The sequence below is a fragment of the Pteropus medius genome, unplaced genomic scaffold (genome assembly GCF_902729225.1).
Source record: "Pteropus medius unplaced genomic scaffold, Ma_sr-lr_union100, whole genome shotgun sequence".
In the NCBI taxonomy this organism is placed as follows: domain Eukaryota; kingdom Metazoa; phylum Chordata; class Mammalia; order Chiroptera; family Pteropodidae; genus Pteropus; species Pteropus medius.
The window spans coordinates 459,649-485,788 of NW_024342475.1; the positions used below are offsets into that span (position 1 = coordinate 459,649).

Sequence of the window (26,140 nt, forward strand, 5' to 3'; positions counted from 1 at the left end):
CATGTAGGCACTGACTGAGGAGCAGAAAACACCTTCCTAAGATGATATTTTGGAAAATCCGGTGGCTCTTTTCCTTCCAAGGATGACCTTGGGACAGCATTGTAAAAGACCTAGAGGAAAAACTTGGAAATAAAACCCCTGCTCTCCACATCCTCAGCCTCAGAATTTTACATCTCAGACCTGGGACCATGCCATCCAGTCTCTCCACGTGCCTCTGCCTGATGGCAGGTTCATTCTCCAGGATGCTGACACTGCCGAGTGTCTGCTGAGCAATTGCTATGTTACAGGCACTGTTTTAGGTGCTTGGGATATAAAGCTGAGGAACCACTGATGACAAGGCAGACAGTTGATTTACTCATTATCCCCTTTCCCCCGGGGCGATGGGAAGATCACCCTGCAAAACCCTTTTATTGAGCAGAAGTCACTGGGCAAATACAGAATCAGAACGAAGTGAGTTACAGATTCCAAAACGATGTTTCTTCTAGGATTAAAAAGCTTTACATAGGCCTTTTCCATGCTAGAGTTCTTCTCTCCGAAGTCAGTTGATTAATAATGATTAGTTAATAAATAATTAACTAATAATCCCTTAATCTGGGCATTTTACCCTAAACTCCCTACCTCCCCCAACCCCCACCCCCAGAATCAGAATCATACCCTGTGAGCTACAAGGAGAACTTGTATTAGGGCCACTGTGTGTGGTGGGGCAGGTCACTCACTGCACAGGGGCTCCCGGCTGAGGGGTGAGTGGCATCTGGACTCCAGCCTGTGCTCTGCTCAAGCCGTGTGTGGCCATAGTCACCCCGAGGGAGGTGTTCCTTGACTCTTTCACGTAAAGCAGCCATGTGGGTAACTTTTATTGAGTGTTTAGGCGGCCAGACACTGCTCCAAATGCTTTAGACTGGTTAACCTTCTTGCGTGGTTTTATGAGGTTAGAATTATTTTCATCCCTGATATAAAGATCAGACACTGAAGCACCTAGCGAGTTGGAGATGCCAGCATTCAAGGGCCAGCAGTCTGTTTCTGGAGTCTACCCCCTTCGCAGCTCTGTCCTCTCCCTCGAGCATATCCCCTGGCTTCAGAGGCCTCTCCCATTTCTGCCTTTTCTCCCTAGCTCTCAAGCCCTCACCCTTTTTCCGTGAGCCCTCAGACTCGCGTCTGCTTATTTTCATCTTTAGGAGCAACAGACGGACAAGATGTAGAATTCTGGCTCTGATGTGAGAGCTAGATTCAGATTCCGCCCCTGCCTCTTGACCTTGCCAAGCTTCGGCGTCATCATCTGTGAAATGGGAGCAGCGGTCGTTATCATTTATGGAGAACTTTCTAAAATGCCAGGTACTGTGCCAGGGGCATTGCATAAATTAGCACATTTATTCCCCACAATAATCCCATGACTAACAATCTGATTTCCTCTCCTTGTTACAGCGGAGGGTAGGCACAGAAGTGTAGGTGACTGGACCAGAGTCACGTGGCTCATGCAGCAGTAGCTTCTTCACAGGTACGTGATGAAACGGTGTGTGCCAAGTGCTCCCAAGGTCCCTAACATGTACTTAGTGCTTCTTTAATGTTAAACATTGCGATTTTTGTTGTTTTTATCGTTACTGTGATCACTCTAGCTTGTTAATTTAAGTGACATATTGATTATCTAACTTCTAGTTAAATAAATCTTGTAGAGTCACAGGTTTTTATTAACTTCTCATCATTTCATGATAGTCTTTTTTAAGGTCATGCTGTTAACAAAGTAAATTTGGCAAGGTATTATCTTTTAAAAAACAGTCATTCGTAGTCAGATTTAGAGAAAGAATAGTTGTTAGCAGGGGCCAAGGGAAGTGGGGAGAGAAGAATTATTTTTTAATGGGTACAGAGTTTCAGTTTGGGATGGTAAAAAAGTTCTGGAGATGGATGATTGCACAGCAATATGAATACATCTAAAATGGTTAAAATGGTAAATTTTATATATATTTTTATACAGAAAAAACCACAATCATCCATGCAATTGTAAATATTATTGCGAAGTCGTCAAATTAAGTATGACGCACCAAAAGAGAATAACAGGTTAAAGGTGATTTTCGTATGGCAGAGCAACAACCTGTACAGGCTCTACTGATAGGAATCATTTATAAGGACAGGTTTTACATTAGTGACTATTACCTGCTTTTCTGCCGCTGCTAAGAAATAGTGTGCCCCAAAAGTATTCTTTGAGCTTTCTTCCTACTCACCTAATTCATACAGCAGTCCTATGAGATGGGCATTGTTAATCCCTCCATATTACAGATGAAAGAATTCAGGCCTGAAGATGTTAATAATTGCCCAGGATTTCACAGCTAATAAGTAGCAGTGCCATGAACCCAGGCCGTTGGCCCCAGGGATTACTTCTCAACCTGGGTACTTTACCCTCGATTTCTGCCCTCCTCAGAATCAGAATCGTACCCTGAGAGCTATGTGAACTTGTATTTGGGCCGCCGTGTGTGGTTGGGCAGGTCATTCACTGCACAGGGCTGTTGGCTGAGTGGTATCTGGAACCCAGCTCACACTCTGCTCATCAAGTCACTTTGAGGAAGGGCCACCATTGCTTTTTCATGTAAAGCAGCCATATGGGTTAGTGACATTCTCGGCCAGATGCTAATGGCTTTTCTCTCCTTTCCCCATTGTGCCTTCCAGAGACTCAGCCCTGACTCAGAAGGAGGACAAAATGACCAAGTTCAAGGTGAGTTGGGCTTCCTCTCTAGATTTAAAATTGTCATTTCATTTCTCAGTAATTAGACACTCTTGTTTTTTCTTTTTTCCTTGGGAAAGATTCAAGAGAACAGAGGGCAAAGAGCTTTGGGAAGCTCTTATGTGCCACATGATCACTACTTTTTATTTTAGTGTAGTATAATTTTTGTTGTCTAGTCACCTTTTATAATTTCAGAAATAAGAGTAGAGGAGAAAAAGTAAAAAGCTTCTACTTTACTACTGTTTTTTTTTTTATAAAACAACCATTTTTGTTTTCCCACTTTTTCTTCATATGCATTTATAACTGTATATTTGTAATCATCGCATAGTTAAAATTCTCAAATTATGCCTTTTTTAATTAATATTATATAACTTACATTTTTATTGGTAATAGCATCTTCCCTTGAATTGACGTAGAAGTGTGTGTCTCCCATAACTTTTCCCCATTTTTGGACGTTTAGGTAGTTTCAAATTTTTACTGTTTTAAAGAACATTGTAGTAAGCTTTCCTCATATAACTATTTTCCTCAAAAGGGAATTTGGAAGAGTTTCCCATTCTTTGTTCTTAATATTTTAGGAACTCTAAATTGAGAAAGTACATTTGATATGTGGTACCTCAGGTATTCTGTATGTATATAATATTCAAATCTGGCACAACAGGGTCCAACCAATGCTTCACACAGAGAAAATATTATTAGATATTTTCACCTAAGGTATATTGTTTCTTACTCATGTCTGAGTCATGTCATATGCATGTTTTGCTTACTTATTTATATTTTTTATTCGTGTATTGATTTATTTTATTGAAGTAATATACTTAATTTAAAAAGTCCACTAGTACAGGAGGACTTGCCAGATACTTTTCTCACTGCTTAGTTTCAGACCAGCCTTAGGAGATTGTACTTGGTCTCATCTGCATTTTTTAATTACAAAGAAACAGGATCATAGAGTTTCAGAAAACTGCTTAAGTTCGCATAGGATACCAAAGATCCAACTGAGCCCAAAAGACTCATAGGATTTTTACTTGGATAAAGAGAGAGAGGCAAGGGAAAAAGAATTCTCCAGCCAGGGACTGAGCCCTTTGCAGGTGGGGCCTGGTTATCTTCCTGGGTAGAAGACACCACATGTAATACAGCCTCTACCCAGTCACTCTTTGGTGGCCCCTTCTCTAGGATCTCTGCAGCTCACTGAGGGCAACTGGATGTATGGCGGTCCAGTGATGAACACAGTTTTCATATGAAAAGTTAAGACAGCCCCTGTACACTGATTATTAATCATGGGCAATTTTGCCTCCAGTCAATGTCCGGAAACATTTTTGGTGTCACAACTTGAAGGATGCTACTGGTGTGTAGTGCATAGAGGCCAGGGTGCTCCTGAACATCCTACAATGCACAAAACAGCCCACACAACAAAGAATTATCTGGCCCAAAACGTCAGTAGTGCCAAGGATGAGGAACTATGTGTACACAAAGCTGTAGAAGACCAGTAGCAAAACACGGGTGAAAATATTTATAATATATATGCCGGAGAAAAACGAAAAGCTAAAACCTCTAATAGAAATTTTACAGAGTCATAAGATAACACCTCAGTTGGAGTATGAGCCAAGAACAGTAACAAATACTGAAGAAAAAGTAAAGATGGCCAATAAATATATATGACAATATGATGAACCTATGAATTACCAAGTAACCATAATACAGATAACCAAATAAGTTGTTTTTTATTAACCAGATTATCCAGGATTTAAAAATATTGGTTATAGTTAATGTTGTGTATGATATGGAGACTCAGGAATGCTTATATTCTCTTGGGGGGAGGAAAAAATAGGGGAAAGTTGAAAAGAAAATCTGCCATCGTACATAATAACTTTGAAATTGCATACCCTTTGACACTGTAATTTCAGTTCTTGGAACTTATCCAAAGCAAATAATTAGACGAGAAGCTAATATCTTTGTAAAAAATTGTTCTTTTCAACATTTATTATGAAAAGAAAAAAATCTAAAACAATATGCTTTAGAACATATTGCTACCCCGGCCCTCTCCCAGGAGACCTTTATTGCAAGATTGAGGTTGCCTGTGCTTGGCATTGTAGGAGGAAGTGACATTCAAGGACGTGGCTGTGGTCTTCACCGAGGAAGAGCTGGGGCTGCTAGATGCTGCCCAGAAGAAGCTGTACCGAGATGTCACGCTAGAGAACTTCAGGAACCTGGTCTCAGTGGGTGAGGCCAGGCGCCCCCTGTCTCCCACTGTCAGCTCCCTGCAGTGTTTATGTGTCCTTGGATGTGTGGAGCTTTGGAGTGTTTGAACTGGTTGCCAATTTTCTGAGCAGCATGAGACACATGGCATTTTTCTGGTCTTTCTGCCCCAGTTTAAGTGTGTGTTTTGTAAATGAATTGTAAATCGACTGCTGTATGGTTTGGGCCTTTCTCTAATTGTGATCATCTCCAATTAGTGGGTCATGACACCTGTTTAGGGAATTGTACCAGCATTTTTTAATGAAATAAAATCGGGTAGAAAGTATCAGAGCCCTTGGCAATAGCTGCAATTGGCAGCAAAAGCTGCGGTCTGTTGCCAAGGGCAACGTGATATGTTGGAGCGGACATGATGCGAGTAGACATTTTTTTCCAGTAATACACACTTTTGTCTAATATCCTGGGGTTTTTGCCTAAAATGTGTTTCCTCTGATGGGTCATAATTAAGTTTGGAAAACACTAATTTTGATGTTCTAAAGGTGATGCATTGAGGAGCCACAATTTTTAGTGATTTTGGCCTGTAATGTATTAATTTTAAATGTTTGTCCTCACCTTTCCACAGGGCACCAGCCCTTCCCACCGGATGTAATCCCCCAGTTAGAGAGAGAAGAAAAGGTTTGGATGATAAAGACAGCAACCCACAGCCACAGCTCCTCAGGTGAGAGCCATGCCACTCTGAGTCTGTCCAGCTCCCTGTCACCTCCCCCGCTGTGACTCTGGTCTAAATCAGTGCCTAGGATTACCACAGGAGTCTCTGTATCGCTGTCACTTTTCTGTTTTACTCTTTTACAATGAATTCCCCACTCCATGTGATTCCTGTAAATGTTTGTCAGATGTTATGAGTTTGCTGCTCAAAACCTCTAGTAGCTTCTTACCTGATTCAGAGTGAAATCCAGGTACTTAAAGTAGCTTGTGGCTGCTGCTCCCTCTTCCCCTATCCTTCTGTAAATATGATCTGTTACTTTCCCTTTGTCAGTCTGTTCCATCCAGTGTTGCCTCTTTGTTGCGCCAGGCGTGTTTCCGTCTCATAGCCCTCTACTTGTTCTTTTCTCTGTCAGGGATGCTGTTTCACTCTGTATCCTGTTGGCCCCTCTCTTATTTCGCATAGGTCGTTTCTCAAATGTAACCTCATAAGAAAGGCCTCCCATGATCCTTCTGTTCATAATACTTTCTTCTTCTTCCGCCCTCTTTTCCCTTACCCTGTCTTAGTCAGTGTCTAAGCATTGATCACCACTTAACACATTAACGTATATTTTTATTTATCTAACTGTATTTCCACTGGAATATAATCTCAGGAGAAGAGAAATTCTTTTTTCTCTAGTGTTCTATCCTCAGTGAATAGAACAGACTTGGAAGAGGGCAGGCGAGCTATAAATATTTGTTAAATGAATGAGTGAGTTAATAATGGTTACGTGGATTTTTTTCCTATTAGTCGTAATAGGAAAAGGTAATAGTGAAAATGTGTGATGTGAAACGAATAATAAAATAAAATATAAAAGAATTTTTATTTTAATTTATTAGCTGCTTTTGGATATATGTAGCTAGATATCCATTAAACCACATGTAATGAATACACTTGTAACCAAATTATCATTTTCTTTCTGTAGTTTTCCTGCAGCCTTTAGTAGTGAATCATAATATCTTGGTGAAGGACTACTATTTAGAATGAAGATTCTAATAACCATTTTATACAGAGATACCTCTACTGCTTACAAGCACCTCTTATATTTTTCTATTCTATTGATGCTTGTTTCAAGCTGTTAAATTTATTTCAAACTCACTAAATCCTGCCTTTGTGAAAAACAGTGGCATGGTCCATATAGGAAAAACTATCTCTATCCATCAATTTAACAGACTGCTTTCACAGACGTTATTCCCAAGGCTCTAAATATTGACTCCTACTCGAAAAAGGAAAATTTTACACACACAGAAAGGAAGTATAAAAATTCCAAAAGTAATTAATCCCTAGGCCTTATGGCCAGTTTTATGCCTTATGCTTTTTTCCCTCCCAAGTGATTCTTGCCATGATTTTTGATCAGCATGATTTTCTCATCATCACCATCCTGTTAGTTTAGCTCTGTGTCTGGTAAAGCCTTTCAGCTTTTCAGCAAAGTCGCTGTTTCCAATCCCTTTCTTATTATGGGCAACTTACTTGAAAAAGCTTTTACTTTTATAACATAGCTCAAACTCTCACAAAGAAATCAAACTGGGATTTCTCTTATCATTCAACATAAATTTATTGAACACTGTGTGAAGAATGTAAAGTGCTCATGCTCATGGGTATTACATTCAAATGGGAGAAGACACCAAAAAAAAAAAAAGAGATAAAAGACATAGTATGTCAGATGGCAATATGTGCCATATAAAAACAAAGCAGGGGGAGGTGAATGGAAATTGCCAAGGGTGTGTATAGCGAATAGAGAGAATTTACTGTTTGATACTGGGTGCTAAAAGGCCTCACTGATAGGGCTTGAAGAGAGCCCTGACAAGAAGTAAATAGCAAGCCACACAGCTAATTGGAAGAACAGAGTTCAGGGAAAACATAACTCTTCCTGTCCAGTGTCGAGACTCTATACTATGCCCTCACAAGTTCTTTGTCAGATGTAAAAAATTAGCTTCAATTTTTTTCTTTTTTTCCTCCTGGAGGTTATAGGAACTTTTAATTGCTGTGAAGTTTGAGAGTAGCATATATTACTACTATAAACCCTTTTCCCCAATTGTCCTCCCGGACACCTCCCAGCAGGAGGTGAAGGAGCACTTTGCTTACACTCTGAACTTCCGACACTTGGGCGATGAGGTCTTTTCTCCCAGGTGTGTCTTACCAACCAGCTCAGTGCTTCAAAGGCTCCCAACATTGGTGTAAACTCCCAATAAAATAAATCAAAGGTTGTCAGCATTGCCTGGGGACATCTTATGATAATCTGGCTGTAAGGGCTTTACTAGACATTTTGAGCATTTTGGTTAGATATGCATGTATCAGACACCTGCTACAGCAAAAGAAGAGGCTTTCAGTAAGACGCAGCTTCATTATTGTAAAGATTCTCTACGAAGTATTTTTCTTGCTCTAACTTGTAGCTCACTTATGAAACTTCGTACAAATCTAAATGAGTCTCATAAACGTGTAACGAATGGGAATCTGATGGACCGCCTCTTGGTTTCCAGAGGCATATAAATCAGATAACATGATACACGATGATAAAAATGGAACTTTTCTCTCGATTTAATAATACCTTAGAGTGTAGGCCTAAGTTTATAACCTTGACGTTTCTGAACAAAGCATTCACATGCCCCATCTCCAAATTCTCTTTATCCTTTTAGGAGACAAGGACCTAAATGATATGGAGATTCTTCAAGAGGTTGGATTAAGGTACCTGCCACATGACGAGCTTTTCTGCTCACAGATTTGGCAACAGGTTACCAAGGAGTTAAGCAGATGTCAGGATTCCATAGTAAATGTTCAAGAAACTGACTCTCAGTTGGAAAAGCAAGGTGATGCACTCTATAAATGTAAGGAGTTTGGTAAAGGTTTTAGTCAGAGTTCACATCTTCAGGTTCACCACAGAGTCCACACTGGAGAGAAACCCTACAAAGGGGAGGAGTGTGAGAAAGGTTTCATTCAGGACTTTTGTCTTCAAATTAACCAGATGGCCTACACAGGAGAAAAGCCCTATAAATGTGAAAAATGTGAAAACACCTTCCGTCGGTTTTCAAGTCTTCAAGCCCATCAGAGAGTTCACAGTAGAGAGAAATCGTACAAATATGATATGTCATGTAAGAGTTTCAGTCAGAGGTCATATCTTCATCATCAGAGAGTTCTCACTGGAGAGAATCCACACAAATTCGAGGAGTGTGGGAGGAACATCAGGAAAAGCTCACATTATCAAACTCCTCTGATAAGCCACACATTAGAGAAACCCTACAAATGTGAGCAGTGTGGGCTGGGCTTCAGTCACAGCTCATATCTTCAAGTCCACCAGAGAGTTCACATGGGGAAGAAACCTTATAAATGTGAGGAGTGTGGGAAAGGCTTCAGTTGGCGTTCACGATTACAGGCTCATCAGCGGATCCACACTGGAGAAAAACCATACAAATGTGATGCGTGTGGCAAGGGTTTTAGTTACAGCTCACACCTTAACATTCATTGTAGAATCCACACGGGAGAGAAACCTTATAAATGTGAGGAGTGTGGGAAAGGCTTCAGTGTGGGTTCACACCTTCAAGCCCATCAGGTTAGCCACACTGGAGAGAAACCATACAAATGTGAGGAGTGTGGGAAGGGCTTCTGTAGGGCTTCAAATCTTCTGGACCATCAGAGAGGCCATACTGGTGAGAAACCATATCAGTGTGATGCATGTGGGAAGGGTTTTAGTCGTAGCTCAGATTTTAACATTCATTTTAGAGTCCATACAGGAGAAAAACCCTATAAATGTGAGGAGTGTGGGAAGGGCTTCAGTCAGGCCTCAAATCTTCTGGCCCATCAAAGAGGCCACACTGGAGAAAAACCATACAAATGTGGTACATGTGGGAAGGGCTTCAGTCGGAGTTCAGATCTGAACGTTCATTGTAGAATCCACACAGGAGAGAAACCATATAAGTGTGAGAAGTGTGGTAAGGCCTTCAGTCAGTTCTCAAGTCTTCAAGTACATCAAAGAGTTCACACGGGAGAGAAACCGTATCAGTGTAGTGTGGGAAGGGCTTCAGTGTGGGGTGCAGCTTCAAGCCCATCAGAGGTGCCACACTGGAGAGAAACCATACCAATGTGAGGAGTGTGGGAAGGGCTTCTGTCGGGCCTCAAATTTTCTGGCACATCGTGGAGTCCACACGGGAGAGAAACCATACCGATGTGATGTGTGTGGTAAACGCTTCAGACAGAGATCATATCTTCAAGCCCACCAGAGAGTCCACACTGGGGAGAAACCATATAAATGTGAGGAGTGTGGGAAGGTCTTCAGCTGGAGCTCATATCTTCAAGCCCATCAGCGAGTTCACACAGGAGAAAAACCGTACAAATGTGAGGAGTGTGGGAAGGGTTTCAGTTGGAGCTCAAGTCTTATAATTCATCAGCGAATCCATGCTGATGATGAGGGTGGGAAGGGCTTTCCCTCAGAGAAATCCTATGAGAAAGAAGGTCGATGAAATTACGTGTTTTAATACCTCAAATGGGTGCTGAACTAGTTCAATTATCAGACCTGTCATAGAAGACAGAACATTTGTTTTATAAAAGAGTATTTCAGCCAGAGAGTGACATGTCACAGTGGTCGCATGACCACAGAGCAGAGAAACCTCATGAGAGTGGAGACAGGACTTCGTGCAGAATCTTGGCATTTAGCAGATATTTATTACACAGAAGAGAGGCTTAGGAAGGGTGAATGATTTGGAATTAGCCTGAAGTACTAAAATGGAAATACCAGGATCTGTACCACTAGAACATAGGCGCAGAGAGGGTAACAACTTTGTCGATTGCCAAATTTCTGTGTTTTCAGTGCCTGACACATTGTAGATGTTCAATATTTGTTAAATGAGTAAAAAAGAACAGTCATTTCAAATTTTTATTCACTTTATCTCCAGATATTTCTATAAGATTATACTTAGAAGAAGAATTCTGCAAGCTTGGAGGACAGTTAAATGAGACACACGGGCTCATTTTCCCAACCTGCAGGTCCCGTGAATTAGTATTTATCAAACTGAAGGTTGTAACCGTTAGTGGGTCCAGAAATCAGTTCAGTGAGTTGTGACCAGCACTTTTATATGCTAACAATTGAGGTAGAATTTGCGCACAGTAACTGCATAAATATCAAGTTTACAGCTTCCTGAATTTTGGCAAAAATGTACACTTGTGTAATCATCACCAAATACAATATTTCTGTTAAACCAGAACTTTTTGGGGGTGCACATTTCCAGTCAATCCCACCTCCAGGGGCAACAAGAAGTATTATGGTTTATATACCATCAATTAGGTCTATTTTGGAGCTTCCTGGGGGTTCAGTATACACTTTTGTGTCTAGATTCTTCTGATCAAATGTGTGGTCATCTCAATGGATTCAGAGAAAGCATTTGACAAAATTCAGTATCCATTCATGATAAAAAAAAATCCTCAATGATATAAAAGGCACCTATAAAAATTTTACAAGCTTACATCTTTAATTAAGGAATAATTTATATGCAGTAACATTGACTCTCCAGTGTATTGTTTTGGGTTTGGCAAATACTGCTGTATTAACACAATAATCAGTTTAACACAGTTTAACAGTTCAAGCACCACGCTGAAATTTTTTTGTGCTTTTGTAGTTCTCTCCCCCTATGCCTTTTTTCTGTCTGCAGAGTTTACCTTTCCACAATGTCATATAAATGTAATCACACAGTATATAACCTTTGAAGTCTGGCTTCTTTCACTTAATGCTTCTGAAATTCATCGATATTGATATATATATCAGTCATGCCTTTTATTGCTGAATGACATTCAGTTGTATGAATGTATCATATTTCATTTATCCATTTATAATTTGAAGACTTTGGGTTTCCAGTTTTTAGTGATTGTGAAGAAAGCAGCTATAAACATTCACAGACAGGTTTGTGTGTCAACATGAGTTTTCTTTGTCTTAGTACATACTTAAGAGTATGCTGAGTTGTATGGTTAAAAGTATATTTAACTTTATGAAAACCTTGCAGACTTCTAAAATGGACATACTATTTTGCATTCCCACCATTCATATCAGAGTTTTATTTTTGTTTTTAGCATTTCAATAGATTTATAGTGGTATCTTCACATTTTGGCTTTAATTTATATTTTTCTAATGACTGTGTTGAGCATTTTTATATATGAATATTTGGTATCCATATACCTATTTTCTTTTGTGAACTCTTCTTGTTCTTGATTTTTGATAGTTCTTTATATGTTCTAGATACATGTCGTTTGTCAGTTATGTATTTTGCAAATATTTTATCCCTGTGTGTGGATTATGTTTTTATTCCATTAACAGAATTTTTCACAGATGGAGTTTTTTTTTAAGTTTAATAAAATTCAATTTTTTGTCTTCCATGGATTGCGCTTTTGGTTTCAGCCATAAGAATTCTGCCTAATCCAAGGTCGCAAAGATTTTTCTCCTTTTTTAATCTAAAGGTTTTATGTTTTCTAGTTTTACACTTAGGGCTGTGATCCATATGAGTTCATCTTTATAAAGTATGAGGTCAAGGTCTATCTTTTTTTGCATATAAACAGCCAAGTAAGTGTCCTTTCGACATTGAATTGCTGTAGCACCTGTGTGAAAAATCTATTGACCTAATATGTGTGGGGTCTTTCTGTTTTCTATTTGGTTCCAGTGATCTGTGTGTCTATCATTTTGCCATATGTAATTTTATACAATAAGTCTTGGAATCAGAGTATGAGTCTTCTAACTATGTTCTCCTTTTTCAAAATTATTTTGGCGATTCTAACTTGGTTGCTTTTCCGTAATTTTTAGAATCAGGTTTGTGATTTTTAAAAATAAAACCCTTGCTGGGAGTTTTGTTGAGGTTGCTTTGAATTTGATATCTTAACAGTATTGAATATTCTAAACCATAGACGTGCTGTATTTGCCTATTTGTTTAAGACTCCCTGGAGTTCTTCAGTAGCTTGTAGTTTTCAGCATATAGATCCTGTACATATTTTATTAGATTTATTCTTGAGTATTTCATGTTTTTTGGTGTATAATTAAATGGTACTATTTTTCAATTTTTAATTTCCAATTATTCATTTCTAGCATATAGAAATAGTTGTTTTATATTGACCTTGTATCCTGCAATCTTGCCAAGCTTGCATATTAGTTAAAGTAGCCATTCTATAGATTCCCTGGGATTTTCTGTATAGACCCTTATGTCTCTGTAAAAACTTTTATTTTTCCCTGATGGTTGATAAGCATAGTACAGCAACTCTGCTGTGACATGAAGAAAGTCCCTGTAAGTCCTCCCAAAGTTAGGTTTGGTATGATCAGAGGAAGGGATGATCAGAGGATGGCTGTCAAGGAGACGGTCCTAAACGGAGAGCAAGAATATTCAGTGTTCAGACATTTTATAGAGTGGGAGTCCTGCCTGCATGAAGTTTGAAAGAGGGGGTGGAATGGCACATGCCCTTGTGGAGTGGTGAGTGGACCTTAGCAGGATTGTGGAGGGGAGGCAGTGGGCAGAAGATGATGCTTATAGCTTGCTCACATTTAATCGAATGTCCATTTCTTTCCTGTTTTTTGTTTTTGTTTTTTTAATTCACTCCTGACATTTGGGCTAGTATCGCAACCTCCAGGTTTTCCTGTAAATAAACTTGTATTTGGAAGAGACCACATTTGCAAAGTCGACCTAAAGCAATTATGATAACTCTCTGGGCTGGATAATAGCAATTCAGGCAGCAGAAAGAGTCTGGTGAATAAATCAGTGGTGATTCAGGAAATCTTTTGGAGAATTTTAGTAATTTGGTAAAATCGTAGACTATTCTGGTTTGTCTTATATATTGAATTTTTCTGGAGACCCTATATTGTTGACCTACGAACAACCAGAGGTGCTCTTCACGGGTCCACATTGAGATGCCAGTTGATAGTCTGATGCAGTATGTTAACTGTCGGAAGCCAGCCGACCAAGTCAAACCGGGTACCTGAATCGGGGAGCGGGGACTGAGAAAAAAGAGAAGACAGACAGGGTGCAGGAGGGAGAGCAGATCTCACAACTGTCTCTCCGAGTTTATTTCTTCTCCTTCTTTTAAACACAATCTGTTCCTTTTGGTCTCCCAAGATAACATGATTAAAGTAACATCCTGAAGATCAAGGTACAATCGGCACTTCCTTTGACACTCCCTTATCTATACTTAATCTTCTTCTTCCTGGAATTCCACAGAACCAGCCTTTTCTTTTTTATGCAAGCAGGCCTCCCGAGATAAACCATGCACTCTTTTGAATTTGGGGAGCTTTATCTCCCTACAGTTAACCAGTTGCCATAGCAGCTATGGGCCCAACCAGTCAATAAGAGTTATCTTTTAAGAGTATACTTGTCAGCTGCTAAGAGTAGTTTATATCAGAACACATAGGGAATTGTTGGCTATTGTGTGGTTAAGTGACTCCAACAGGCATAAGACTTAGTTGCAAGGCCTTCCACTGTAAAGGAGTCACCAGGTGAGAGGTGCGGCATCACTTGTTGGATAGCTTTTTGAGTAGTCCTGTTGGGCGGCCCCCATTCAAATTAAAATGACTTTTAGTGACTTTCATCAAATAAAATTTTTTTAAAAAACTTGTAAAGGGAGAATTGCAGCCAAAACTCAAATAGGACAAGTAGATAGTAGGCTTGTTTGAGAGAGATGGGAGCAAAGAGAGTCACTACTTATGACAACTGGATCTAACATAGAGCTGCTTTCTGTGAGCTAAATTATGCCCCCAAATCTGACAGAAATGGTTGGACCCTAGATCTTTTGAGTCATGATAGATCAGCCATGGTCAGACTCTGGTAATCATATCAAATGTTTTATGCAAGGACTTCATGAATTTCTTTGCGTAGTACAGGTTCATCCATGTAATGCCATACTATCACTCAGTGCTTGGGGACAGTGTAAGCCCTTGAAAGTCCTGTCTGCATACATTTTGAACCATACAGGCTGCCAAGATGGGTTATAGATAAATGAATGAATGTACACTGAGATCCTTCAAAGGTAAATGTAAATTGTGGCTGTGATACTGGAGAAATGGGGACAGAGTAAAACATACTGGCTGGATTAATAACTGAATTTCAATAATATTCAGGGTAGGAGCCTTATTGGAGGTAGCACTACACTGAGATTGTAGTCTGCCTAAAGGGCCATTCATTTTCAGTAGGCTTAAGGACGGGCCAGATGGTGCTGTCGAAGGGAGAAATGGCATTTTGGAAGAGGGAATGAGGACTTCTTGTGGGTCATAATTTCTTAATACTTCTTTAATTGGATATAATGGGTATTTACCAATTTAATAGGAAGTAGCAGATTCCCTGAGGTCTGTTTAGCATGGCCAATTGTAAGTGAGGGCATTGGATTTGAGCTTTTGAACAGGTTTTACTTCTCTGACATCCAATGTGTGGGGGCTTTCCATACCCCTTCTCCAGCTCTCCAACATCACCTGGATATCTGGTGATTCAGTTCAGTTCTGACACTAAAAACCCAGTTATCCATAGGCCTCACAGGTTAAGGGCTCAGACCCACAAGGCTCTCCCACTTCAGAGTCTAGTTGCAAGCCCTTGGGCCTCCCGTACTTCTGACAGACTAGCTATAAATCAGAGATTTCCACAGCCCCCTCGAGTTTAATAATTTGCCATAACAACTCATGGAACTCAGGAAAATAGTTTACTTAATATTCCAGGACATTATAGAGGATACAACTCAGGAACAGCAAAATAAAAGGACATAAAGTGAGGTATGAGTGTGGGGCTTGGTGCTTCCATGCTTCTCTAAATGTGCCATCCTCCCAGCACTTAGATGTGTTCACCAACTTGGAAGCTTCCCAACCCCATCATTTAGGGGTTTTGTGGAAGTTTCATTGTGTAGACATGATGGTTAAATCACTGAACATGAGCGAGTGAACTCAACCTGCAGACCCTCTCCCCTTCCTGGAAGTCAGGATGAGGAACTGAAAGTTCCAACTCTAATCATGCCTTGGTTTTCCCAGCAACCAGCCTCCATCCTAAAACTACATGAGGACCCGTCAAGAGTTGTCTCATTGGGCCAAAAGAGACTCCTATCACACATTAAATTCCAAGGGATTTAGGAGCTCTGTGCCAGGAACTGGGGATGAAGACCAAATATATATTTCTTATAATAATATCACAGGTCTTAAACTAATATAAATGTTCATTAATTTGAGCACCTAACTTAAGATGGAGATGGCAGTTTCACTAGGGTCATGACAAGTTTATTACTGCCTATAAAAGAAAGGTATTGGAATGTCAAAGACTTGGTGTCCAGCGATATTCCTAATAGTGAGGCGTTTTCCCCTTTTAAATTTTGAAGGGCCACCAGACAGACACCAATGTGACCTACTCAATATCAATAAAGTGATAAAATTAGTTATTGAGTATTTTATGAGGACCAAAATGCCACCAATGAATCATATTGGTGTGAATTTCTAGGAGGTGATCAGAGCACCGAGAACTGCTTGGTCCCTACCGGTGGCAAGAGGTAAGGGATTGCAATTGGTGGAGGCTGGTAAAGGGGTAATGGACATAGGGTTCAGTGAAGCTGTGGAGGAGGGCCTTGGGTATGTCGATTGGTGCCATGGTAGCTGGTGGGTACGTAGGGATATTAAGAGTCATGTTAGAGCTAAGTAGCTATTGACTGACCTCTTGGGAGTAAGGTTTGCATCTTTGAGATGGACTTTTCTGTGGTCCAAATGATCGGGGAGTCTAAATCCATGAATTTCCAGTACCAAAGTTTTGAATGGGTTCAGGGATGCAGGGCATTGTTTGGTGGGCCATATTTTTGTTTTTGTAATAACCACAATAATTTTTAAGTTTTAGCTTGGCCACTCCGGGCCTAGTACACAGTGACATTCAAGACAGCTTTATTTGTTGCTATTAGTTCTCATTAAGTGTTGCTATTAGTTCTCATTAGTTCTCATTAAGACCTCAGTGGTGCCCTGGTTTAGTAATGACAGTAATGAGGCTTGATAATTGGGAGCAGCTCCTTGCATATTCCATTATTCTTTTAATTTCTGTGGAGACTATAAAAATATTCCTTCTTTTATTCCTGACATTGGTGATTTTGTTTCTCTTTTTTTTCTTGGTTATCATGGCTTGAGGTTTATCCATTTTCTTGATTTTTTCAAAGAACTAGCTCTTGGTTTTCTCAACTTCCATTTTCAATTTTTTAAAATCTGAATTATGTTCTTCTGTTTGCCTTTTGTCTACTATGCTCTTCTTTCCTTTAGAAATAAATGATAAAGATTTATTCAAGGGTCTTTTTTTATGCCTACAGCACCTGGTCTTCCTAGTACTAACAGGCCCGACCCTGCTTAGCTTCTGAGATCAGACATCGGGCTTGTTCAGGGTGGCATGGCCATAGACCATGGACTATGGCTCCACTGGGGCGTGAACCTAGGACCTTCTACGTGGAAAGCAGACGTGCTAAACCACAATACTATGGAACCACATCCTATTCAAAGGTCTTAAGGTTTGCAAAACGAAAACACAACTAGGCAATATCCAGTATTTTGAAGAAGAAAGAAAAAACTAAGAGTTTTTATAATAAAAGGTACATCCTGAAGAAGAATCAGTCCTGCATTCTTAGCCTCTGGATTGGTCTGAGAAGTTTGTCCTCTAGGGGACTGGTGGTCTGGATCCTGGATGTCAGCGCGTCTGACTAATGCATGTCAGGTGGTCAGGGTACGTGAATATTCTTTCCTTAGTCTTTCAGGAGTTAATCAGAGGGTTTTCTGGAGGCCTGATGTATATCCAGGCATTGTCACAGGACTGGAAAACACAAAAGTTTAAGTTACCAGGCCAGTTAAAACAGGAATAGAATCCTTTCCTTATGCTCAGCCTATTCGATGTTAGTAATTCAGCAGCTTTACTATAGTGACTCCTGTCGATGTAAAAACATCCAAACCTGTTGTGAATTTTTTATGAGTTTATTTGAGCCTGCTCTTCTACTTTTTTAAGATGGAAGCTAATCTCATGATTTGAGATTTTTTTCTAATATAATCATCTAATTGTATTTATTTCTCTCAGCACTACTTTGGCTCTATAGTACAACTTTTTTTTTATGTTGCGCTTTCATTTCCTTTTGATTCAAAATGTTTTCTGATGTTCTTTGTGACTGACTTCTTCTTTGACCTTTGGATTATTTAGTAATCTGTTTTAAAATTTCCATATATTGTGGGATTAGTCAGGTATCTGTTCCTAATTAATATTTTAATTTCATTGTGATTAGAGCACACATTTTATATAATTTCAGTTATTTCCAAGTTGTTAAGGTTTGTCTTATGGCCTAGAATATGATCCCTTTTAGTGAATATTATTCTGTGTGTATTTAGAAAGAATATATATCCTACTGTTGTTGGATAGAGTAGTCTATAGATATCAGATCGATTAGGTCAAATTTATTAATCATGTTGTGAAGGTCATCTATAGCCTTACTAATTTTTGGTCTACTTGTTCTATCAATTGCTGAGACAGAGGCGTTAAAGTTACCATATGTAATTGTGGATTTATCTGTTTCTCTTTTGAATTCTGTCAGTTTTTCTTTGGCTACTTTAGAGCTCTGTTGTTAAATCTATAAATATTTAAGATTCTTGATGAAATGACCTTTTTATTTTTGTCATTATGTAATATTCCTTTTGAGGTCTACATTGTCTGATACTGATATTAATATTTATATAGTCATTGCTATTTATTATGATTAGTGTTTGCATGGCATATCATTTTCCATCTTTAAAATTTTTAACGTATCTTTATCTCCAGAAGGTCTATTTGGTTCTTTTTGAGGGTTTCAATCTACTTGCTAAAGAACTCATACTGCTCATCTAGCTGTTTTCTCAATTCTTGAAATTGTTGACACGATTCGTTTTGGATCTCACTGAGTTTTATCAGAAGCACCATCCTGAATTCTCTGTCATTTAAGTCTCATATTTCTATGTCTGAAGCTTATTTTCTGGAGATTTTTCTCTTTCTTTCTGAGATGCCTTGTCACCTTGGTTGTTCAAGGTATTCAATGGACTATTTCTCCACCTGGGCATTAATAGAAGTGTTTTCTGCTTCTTTTTTTTCCAGAAAGAAGATCTACTATATAATGGTCCCTAGCCTGTTGCAAAGAAGGTATTTCTCTTTTGGTTTCCAGTAGGTGGCATCTAAGCCTCTTGGATCGTGGCTTTGTGTAAAGTCTTAATAATGTCTCTTTTTTTTCCTTATAGATGTTTAATCACATCCGCTACCCTCAGTCTCAGTTCCTGTCAGTGTTAGTAACAGTTTCAGTAGCGTTTGCTCAGATTCCCCTAGGGCTCCGCGGTGATCGGTCTCAGAGGGTATGGGGGGAGGGGTCCTCTGTATTGAGGGTTGGGGGCTGAGGCTCAGCCTCGGTTTTGCAACCATGGCTGGTAAAAATCAACTGTTGTTTCTTTGCTGTCCCCGCTTTTCTGCCGTCCCTTTTTCTCTGCCTTCTGTCCTAACGAATGGGCACTGCCACCAGTGGTGTGGAGCTCACAACTCTCCTAGGCAGGGCTGTTCAGGGAACTCACTGCTCCTTTTCCCTTCCCCCTCCTTTTATAGGTAGCTCCTGTGGCTGCGAGAGGCAGCTTCTTTGTTTCTCTCAGTCCACTGCCTGACTCCCGGGGTTCTGACCTGTGGTAGCTCTTAGACACAGATCCCACGCTCAGACACGCTGGTGTGCAGTTTGGGTGTTTTTTGTTGAGTTTTAGATGTTCAGCTTATTGTTGTTTCAAGGGGAGAGATCTGGGAACGTCTCTCACTCCGCCACGTTTAATCTAATCTCCTAAAATTTTAACTTATTTTGATCTTAATATTTAGTGGATTTCTCATAGACAACCAATTGATTGGATTATTATTTTCATCCACTCTGACTCCACATCTTTATTTGGTATGTTTTAACCATTTACATTTAATGTAATTATTGATATGGTTAGATTTAGTTCTTTTATTATGTTTTCTGTTTATCTCTAATTTTTGTTCCTTTGTCCTCCCTTCCTGTTCTCTTTAAATATTGTTTTAATTTTGCTTGAAAAAATAATTTTGAATGACTTAAAAGTTGATTAAATTTTATTATTTTGTATTTATATAAGTTGCTGAATTTCACATGTAATTTAATACATTCCACTTTATATATGTATATGAATCACATTAAGATTAGTCAGCAAATACAATTACAAAGTTAAATGTTAGAATTTAAAATTTTTATTTTACTATAGTAACAACATGAAATTTACCCTCTTAACAAATTTTTAAGTGTACAATACATCATTGTTGACTATAGTTACAATGCTGTACAGCAGATCTCTGGAACTTACCTGTCTTGCTTAACTGAACTATATGCCCATAGATTAGTAACTTCCTGTTTCTCCTCTCTCCCCAGCCCCTAGCAACCACCATTCTACTTTGTGTTTCTGTGAATTTGATTACTTTAGACGTCTCATATAAGTGGTCTCATATTTTATTTATTTTTGTGACTGGCTTATTTCACTTAGCTAATGTCTTCAAGGCTCATTCATGTTGTAGCATATTACAGGATTTCGTTCTTTTTAAAGGCAGAATAATACTCCATTGTATGTCACATTTTGTTTATCAATTCATTTCTCAATGGACATTTGGGTTGCTTCCACCTCTCAGCTAGTGTAAATAGTGCTTCTATGAACATAGGTGTTTAAATATCTCCTTGAGACCCTACTTCCAATTATTTTGTATACATTCCCAGAAGTGGGATTACTAGATCACATGGTAATTCTATTTTTAATTTTTTGAGGAATCTCCATACTGTTTTCCATAGTGGTTGCACCAATTTGCATCCCACCAACAGTATGCAAGGATTCCAATTCTCCTATATCCTCTCCAACACTTGTCTTTATATATATATGTATACACGCGCGCGCGCGCGCACACACACACACACACACACACACACACACACCCTGACAGGAGTGAACTGATATTTTGTTGTAGTTTTGATTTGAATTTCCCTGATGATTAGTGTCATTGAGCATTTTTCATATACTTTTTAGCTATTTAAGTGTGTGTTTGTGTGTGTGTGTGTGTGTGTGTGTGTGTGTGTGTGTGTGTTTGAGAAATATCTATTCAAGTTTTTAGTCCATTTTAAAAATTGAGTTGTAAGACTTTCTTATATATTTTGGAGATTAACACTTTATCAGATATGATTTGCAGATGTTTTCTCCCATTCTGTAGGTTGCCTTTTCACTATTGATTGCTTCCTTTTCTTTAATTTGGTATAGTCCCACTTGTTTATTTTTGGTTTTGTTCCATAGGCTTTTGGTGTCTTATCCATGAAACCATTGCCAAGACCATTGTCAAGATTTTCCTCTACTTTTTCTTCTAAGTCTTACATTTCAGTCTTAATACATTTTGAGTTGATTTTTGTGTATGATGTAAGATAAGGGTCCAATTTTGTGTGGATATCGTTGTCTCGGCACCATTTCTTGAAGAGACTATCCTTTCCCCATTGTGTGTTCTTGGTGCCCTTGTTAAAGATTAGTTGGTCACATATGCGTGTGTTTATTTCTGTGCTTTCTATTCTATTCCATTGGTCTATGTATCGGTTTTTATGCCAGTACTACACTCTTTTGATTACCATAGCTTTGTAACATAGTTCAAATCAAGAAGTGTGATGCCTCCAGCTTTCTGCTTATTTCTCAAGATTACTTTGGCTATTTAAGGTCTTTTTTGCTCCCATACAAATTTTTTGGATTGTTTTATCTATGTGAAAAATGCCATTGGAAAATGATGGGAATTACATTGAATCTGTAAGTGACTTCGGGAAGTATGGACATCTTAAAAATATTAATTCTGCTGATCCACGAACATAGGATATTGGTCCATTTATTCATGTCTTCTTCAGTGTCTTTTATCAATGTCTTATAGTTTTCAGTATACACATCTTTCATCTCCTTGTTTAAACTTATTCCTAAGTATTTTATTGTTTTGATGCGATTGTAAATGGGATTGTTTTCTTAATTTCTCTTTCTGATTATTGTTAATGTGTAGAAATACAATTAAATTTTGTATGTTGATTTTGTATCCTAACTATAGAATTTATTTGTTCTACAATTTTGGTAGCATTATTAGAGTTTTCTCTATATAAGATCATGCCATTTGTAAACAAAGACAAATTTACTTCTTCCTTTCTGATTTGAATATCTTTTATTTCTTTTTCTTGGCTAATTGCTCTAGTTAGTCTTCTGTTACTGTCGAATAGAAGTGGTGAGTGTAGGCATCTTGTTTTATTCCTAATCTTAGATAAAAAACTTAGAGCTTTTTCACTGTTGAGTATGATGTTAGCTGTGGGCTTGCCATATATGGCCTTTATGATTATGAGGTACATTCTTTTTATACCTAATCTGTGGTGAGTTTTCATCATAAAAAGATGTTGGGTTTTGTCAAATGTCTTCTCTCCATCTACTAATGGATTATATGATTTTTATCCTTTATTGTGTTAATGCTGTCGATCACATTTATTGATTTGCATATGTTGAACTGTCTTTGCACGACAGAGATAAATCCCACTTGATCATGGCGTATGGTCTTTTTAATATGCTGCTGTGTTTGGTGTGCTAGAATTTAGAGGGGGGATTTTTGCATCATATTCATGAGAGATCTTGGCCTGTATTTATCTTTCTTGTAATGTCCCCCATCTGGCTGTGGTATGAGGGTGGTGCTGGCCTCATTAAATGAGTTTGGAAAGGTTTTCTCTTCAATTTTTTGGAAAAGTTTGAGAAAAGTTAAATTAATTCTTCTTTAAGTGTTGGGTGGAATTCATCAGTAAAGCCATCTGGTCCTGAGCTTTTCTTTCTTGGGATATTTTTGATTACTGATTCAATCTCCTTGTTATTTTTCAATTTAGATTTTCTATTTCTTCTATTTCTTCATGATTCTGTTGGTTCTATCGATCACAACTTAATTACGTGACCACACTTTCTTGTTACTGAAGCTGAGGAGTGAAGATGTTAGTGAGATGGCCATGTATTGATTTGGCTAACCCTTGGTGGTTCTTTTGCTAAAAGAAAATTGGAAGAATAATGTTATTGGTCATTAAAGCAACAGATTATTTTCATCTCTCAGTCATCCAAACCTCCTATCCAAGTACTAACCAGGCCCAACCCTACTTAGCTTCTGAGCTCAGATAAGATTGGGCGTGTTCAGGGTGGTATGGCCATAGACCCCAAACCTAATAATGATTTTAATGCTCAGGGAATTAACCTTTCAAAGAATATATTAAAAAACAGGTGGATTTTGAAGAAAAGCTTTAGCTGATAGTGAGAAAACCTGAAGGAGATAAGATTCTTAGCCAGCTGAGGACCCTGCAGTTATAATACTTCACGGGTAAAATCCCAGTTACTTAGTGAAAGGCTGGTCCCTTTTGAATTATTGATGGGAGAGCCCTTCCTAACTTCTGCCTGCATTTAATCCTTAGTATTCACTCAGGCTTCTCAGAAGGTGACTGATAAAGTTCAGAGACCATCAGTATGTTTGGAATATCTATAATCAAATGGACCAGACAGATCATTGGAGTAGGCAGGTATTATGTAGGAGTAGAAAGCATGGACTCTTGAGTCAGAATTACTTATGAAAATCCTAGATCTTACTAGCCATACAACCCTATATAAAAGCTTTACTTTTCTATGCCTCAGTTTAATTATTTATCAATTGTGGATATGGATAGAATTCACCTAAGATTTTCCCAGGATTAAATACATTTATTTATAAGTACTTAGAATAATGTTGGCTACATAGAAAGTGTTTTTCAGTGACACATGATTTTTTATCAATACTGATGCCAATATTCCTTAACTTTTTTATTAGCCTCTTTAAAGACCCCTTTTCAACTTTCTTTAACCTGATCTACTCTGTGAAATTTTAATATCACAGATGAACTGCATTCTGTTTATATATTGTATATGTATGTGTGTGTATATATATATGTGCTTTATGCACAAAAAGTAAAGTTTTTTTTTTTAATTCTGCAATATACAAGCCCTCCCTAGAAGGCAATATTGTTCTCATGAGAATACTTCCTAAACCAAGGTCTTCCTATTTTGTCCCTGTTGGCCATTTGGGGCCTAATAATTCAACCATAGTTGAGAACCTCTAATTATTGGCTTCTAGTTATTTTCTCATTCTCAAAATTTATCAAGTGCAGCAAACCAGACTGTTGGTAGTAGAACAATATTACAGAACAGCTAATTCTAATTTCTCAGCATTCTTGTGTATATACAGGTGGATATGCACTATTTCAGTTTATCACTCCCCACATCCACAAGATGTAACAAATATAGCAAGTGAACATCACTTAAAAACATTTTAAATCATTAGAATTAATCTATTAAGTTTTAAATTATTGAACAAAATTCATTTATAGGTTACTTGGACAATTTACAAAGACTTTACAAGTAATCTTTGATCCCAAGAATTATACTGGAGTCTATGTAGAAAAGCATGAAAATGAGTCATACACTAACACTTATGTATAAGAGCTCTTGTAATTTGATTGCAAAATATTTATTAGATATTAATATTGTTAATAAATATCTAATATTTACCAAGCATTGGGCTGTGAGTCCAACATGCAATTAATAGTAATTCCTCTTAATGTAACACTATTTGTCTCCCTATTTTACATTTAAAAGTGAAGTCTTCAAGCGGTTCAGTAAGTTACCTGAGGTCAGAACACTATACGTGGCAGTGATGGATTTGAACTCAGGTTTGCCCAAATGACTTTAGTTCTGCAAGGTCCACCACCAGGCTGCTTTAACTCCAGCCATCTCCAGGATTTAAAATGCACACAATACATTTCTCTGATCATCTCCTTTACAGGGTTGTGATTGTTAGAACCATATTAATGTTTTACATGCTAAAAAAAAAAAAAGGGAAAGAAAATACAGAACTCTAAAGCAAAAATAAATGAACGAAACTGTATTTCACTGACTAATGTAATCACATTGAAGAGGGAAGGAACAAATTTGAAGAATTTGAACATCAAAATAAATGTTTATAATGTAATATGAAGAAAGATGGGAAATAAGGATGGGAGAAAAAGAAAAAAAATGTAAACTCTTATAGTAGAAAGCTGATCCATAAATGTAGAATGAATGGTGAAATCAGAAATCAACACCTGGCAACCATTATGTTAAGTACTAATCCAGGCAAGAATCACCTTTGCATCAAGGTCATGATTCTTATAGCCTCCCTTGGCTTCCTGCCTTTCCCTTAATGATATTCTTGTACATTAAATTTTTAGTGTCCACTTCTTAGAGGACCAGGACAAATTCAACATCCTAGAAGCTCCCCTGATGCCTCATTCTAGTCACAGTCCTTTTACTATGGCACTTACTAACTCCTAACATGATAGATTTGCTGAGCCTGTTTTTGTATTTTACAGAATGGAATCATACAATATTTACTATTCTATGTCAACCTTAATTTCCTCAACATTAGGAAATTCAAATTTGGAGACTAGATGAATTTTATTCATTCTCATTAGTGACTATTTTTACAACAAGTAAATTTACCAGTAATTCCCTCTATTATAGATGATCATTGAGTAGTTTCCGCTTTAGGCTCTTAAAAGTAGTGGTAGTTAGTATGAGCCTACTGGAAAACGTCATTGGCTGAATATATGGATATATAAATTTGAGGAATGTCTGCGTGGGTTGAACCAAAGAGTTACGGGTATGAACATATATAATTGTACTAGATACTTCAAAAAAAAAAAAAAATGTTCCAAAGTGGTTATACCAATTTACACTACTAGGAAAGTGTTGACATTTTATAATTTTTTCCTAATTGTTGTTTTTTGGCTAGAATGCAGTGATATTATTAATTTGCATTTCCATTATGACTAATGGTGTTGAGTAACTTTACACACGATTCTTGATTACATCCTATCAAACCACTGATACTACATCAAGAGTAGAGGTTAATACCACCTCTCCAAAACCGCTACCTCGCCCATTCTTCATTCTCAGCTTTAATTGATTGTACAAAATATTACTCTTCTCTCGACTCTCCAATGCTCCTAAATAGAACATTTCCCAGTTGCAGATTAATTTTTTAATCTTATGCCTCCTATTTACTCTTCCAACAAAATTTGTACTAATTGAAGACATTTAGACTTCAGGAAGTCATGTCTACCGAAATTTTTCCGCTCGCAGATTCAAGAGAAGGTAACACTAGCCCTAAGCGCAGGTTTCCACACTCCCAGCCTGAAGTCGGCAATGTGTACTTAGTCCCCGCGGGTTTTGTGGAAATTGTCCAACAGCTCCGCGAGGTCTCAAGCACTTTCGCCGGAGGAGGGTGAGAACACGCACTGTGTTCTCTGGCTTTCTGGGAAGTGTAGTCCACGGGTCCCGCAGAAACTCGGATATTCCGTACAGGCTCCCGGGGAAGGGGAATTCTGGGAAGTGTAGTCCACGGGTCCGGCAGAGACTCGGATACTTCGTACAAAGCTCTGGGGCAGGGGAATTC

General features: G+C 38.3%; 1 protein-coding gene across 1 annotated transcript in view; it reads left to right on the forward strand.

Annotated features, from left to right (window-relative positions):
- ZNF45 (zinc finger protein 45) overlaps positions 1 to 12,343 on the forward strand; it is a 32,590-nt gene extending 20,247 nt beyond the window's left edge. Inside the window, 8 exon segments of the mRNA XM_039866123.1 lie at positions 1,176 to 1,332; positions 1,423 to 1,495; positions 2,659 to 2,704; positions 4,804 to 4,930; positions 5,526 to 5,621; positions 8,282 to 9,643; positions 9,646 to 9,669; positions 9,672 to 12,343. Of these exon segments, the coding sequence (XP_039722057.1) occupies positions 2,690 to 2,704; positions 4,804 to 4,930; positions 5,526 to 5,621; positions 8,282 to 9,643; positions 9,646 to 9,669; positions 9,672 to 10,099 (2,052 nt within the window). The 5' untranslated portion in view covers positions 1,176 to 1,332; positions 1,423 to 1,495; positions 2,659 to 2,689 and the 3' untranslated portion in view covers positions 10,100 to 12,343.
- The last annotated feature ends 13,797 nt before the right edge of the window (positions 12,344 to 26,140 follow it).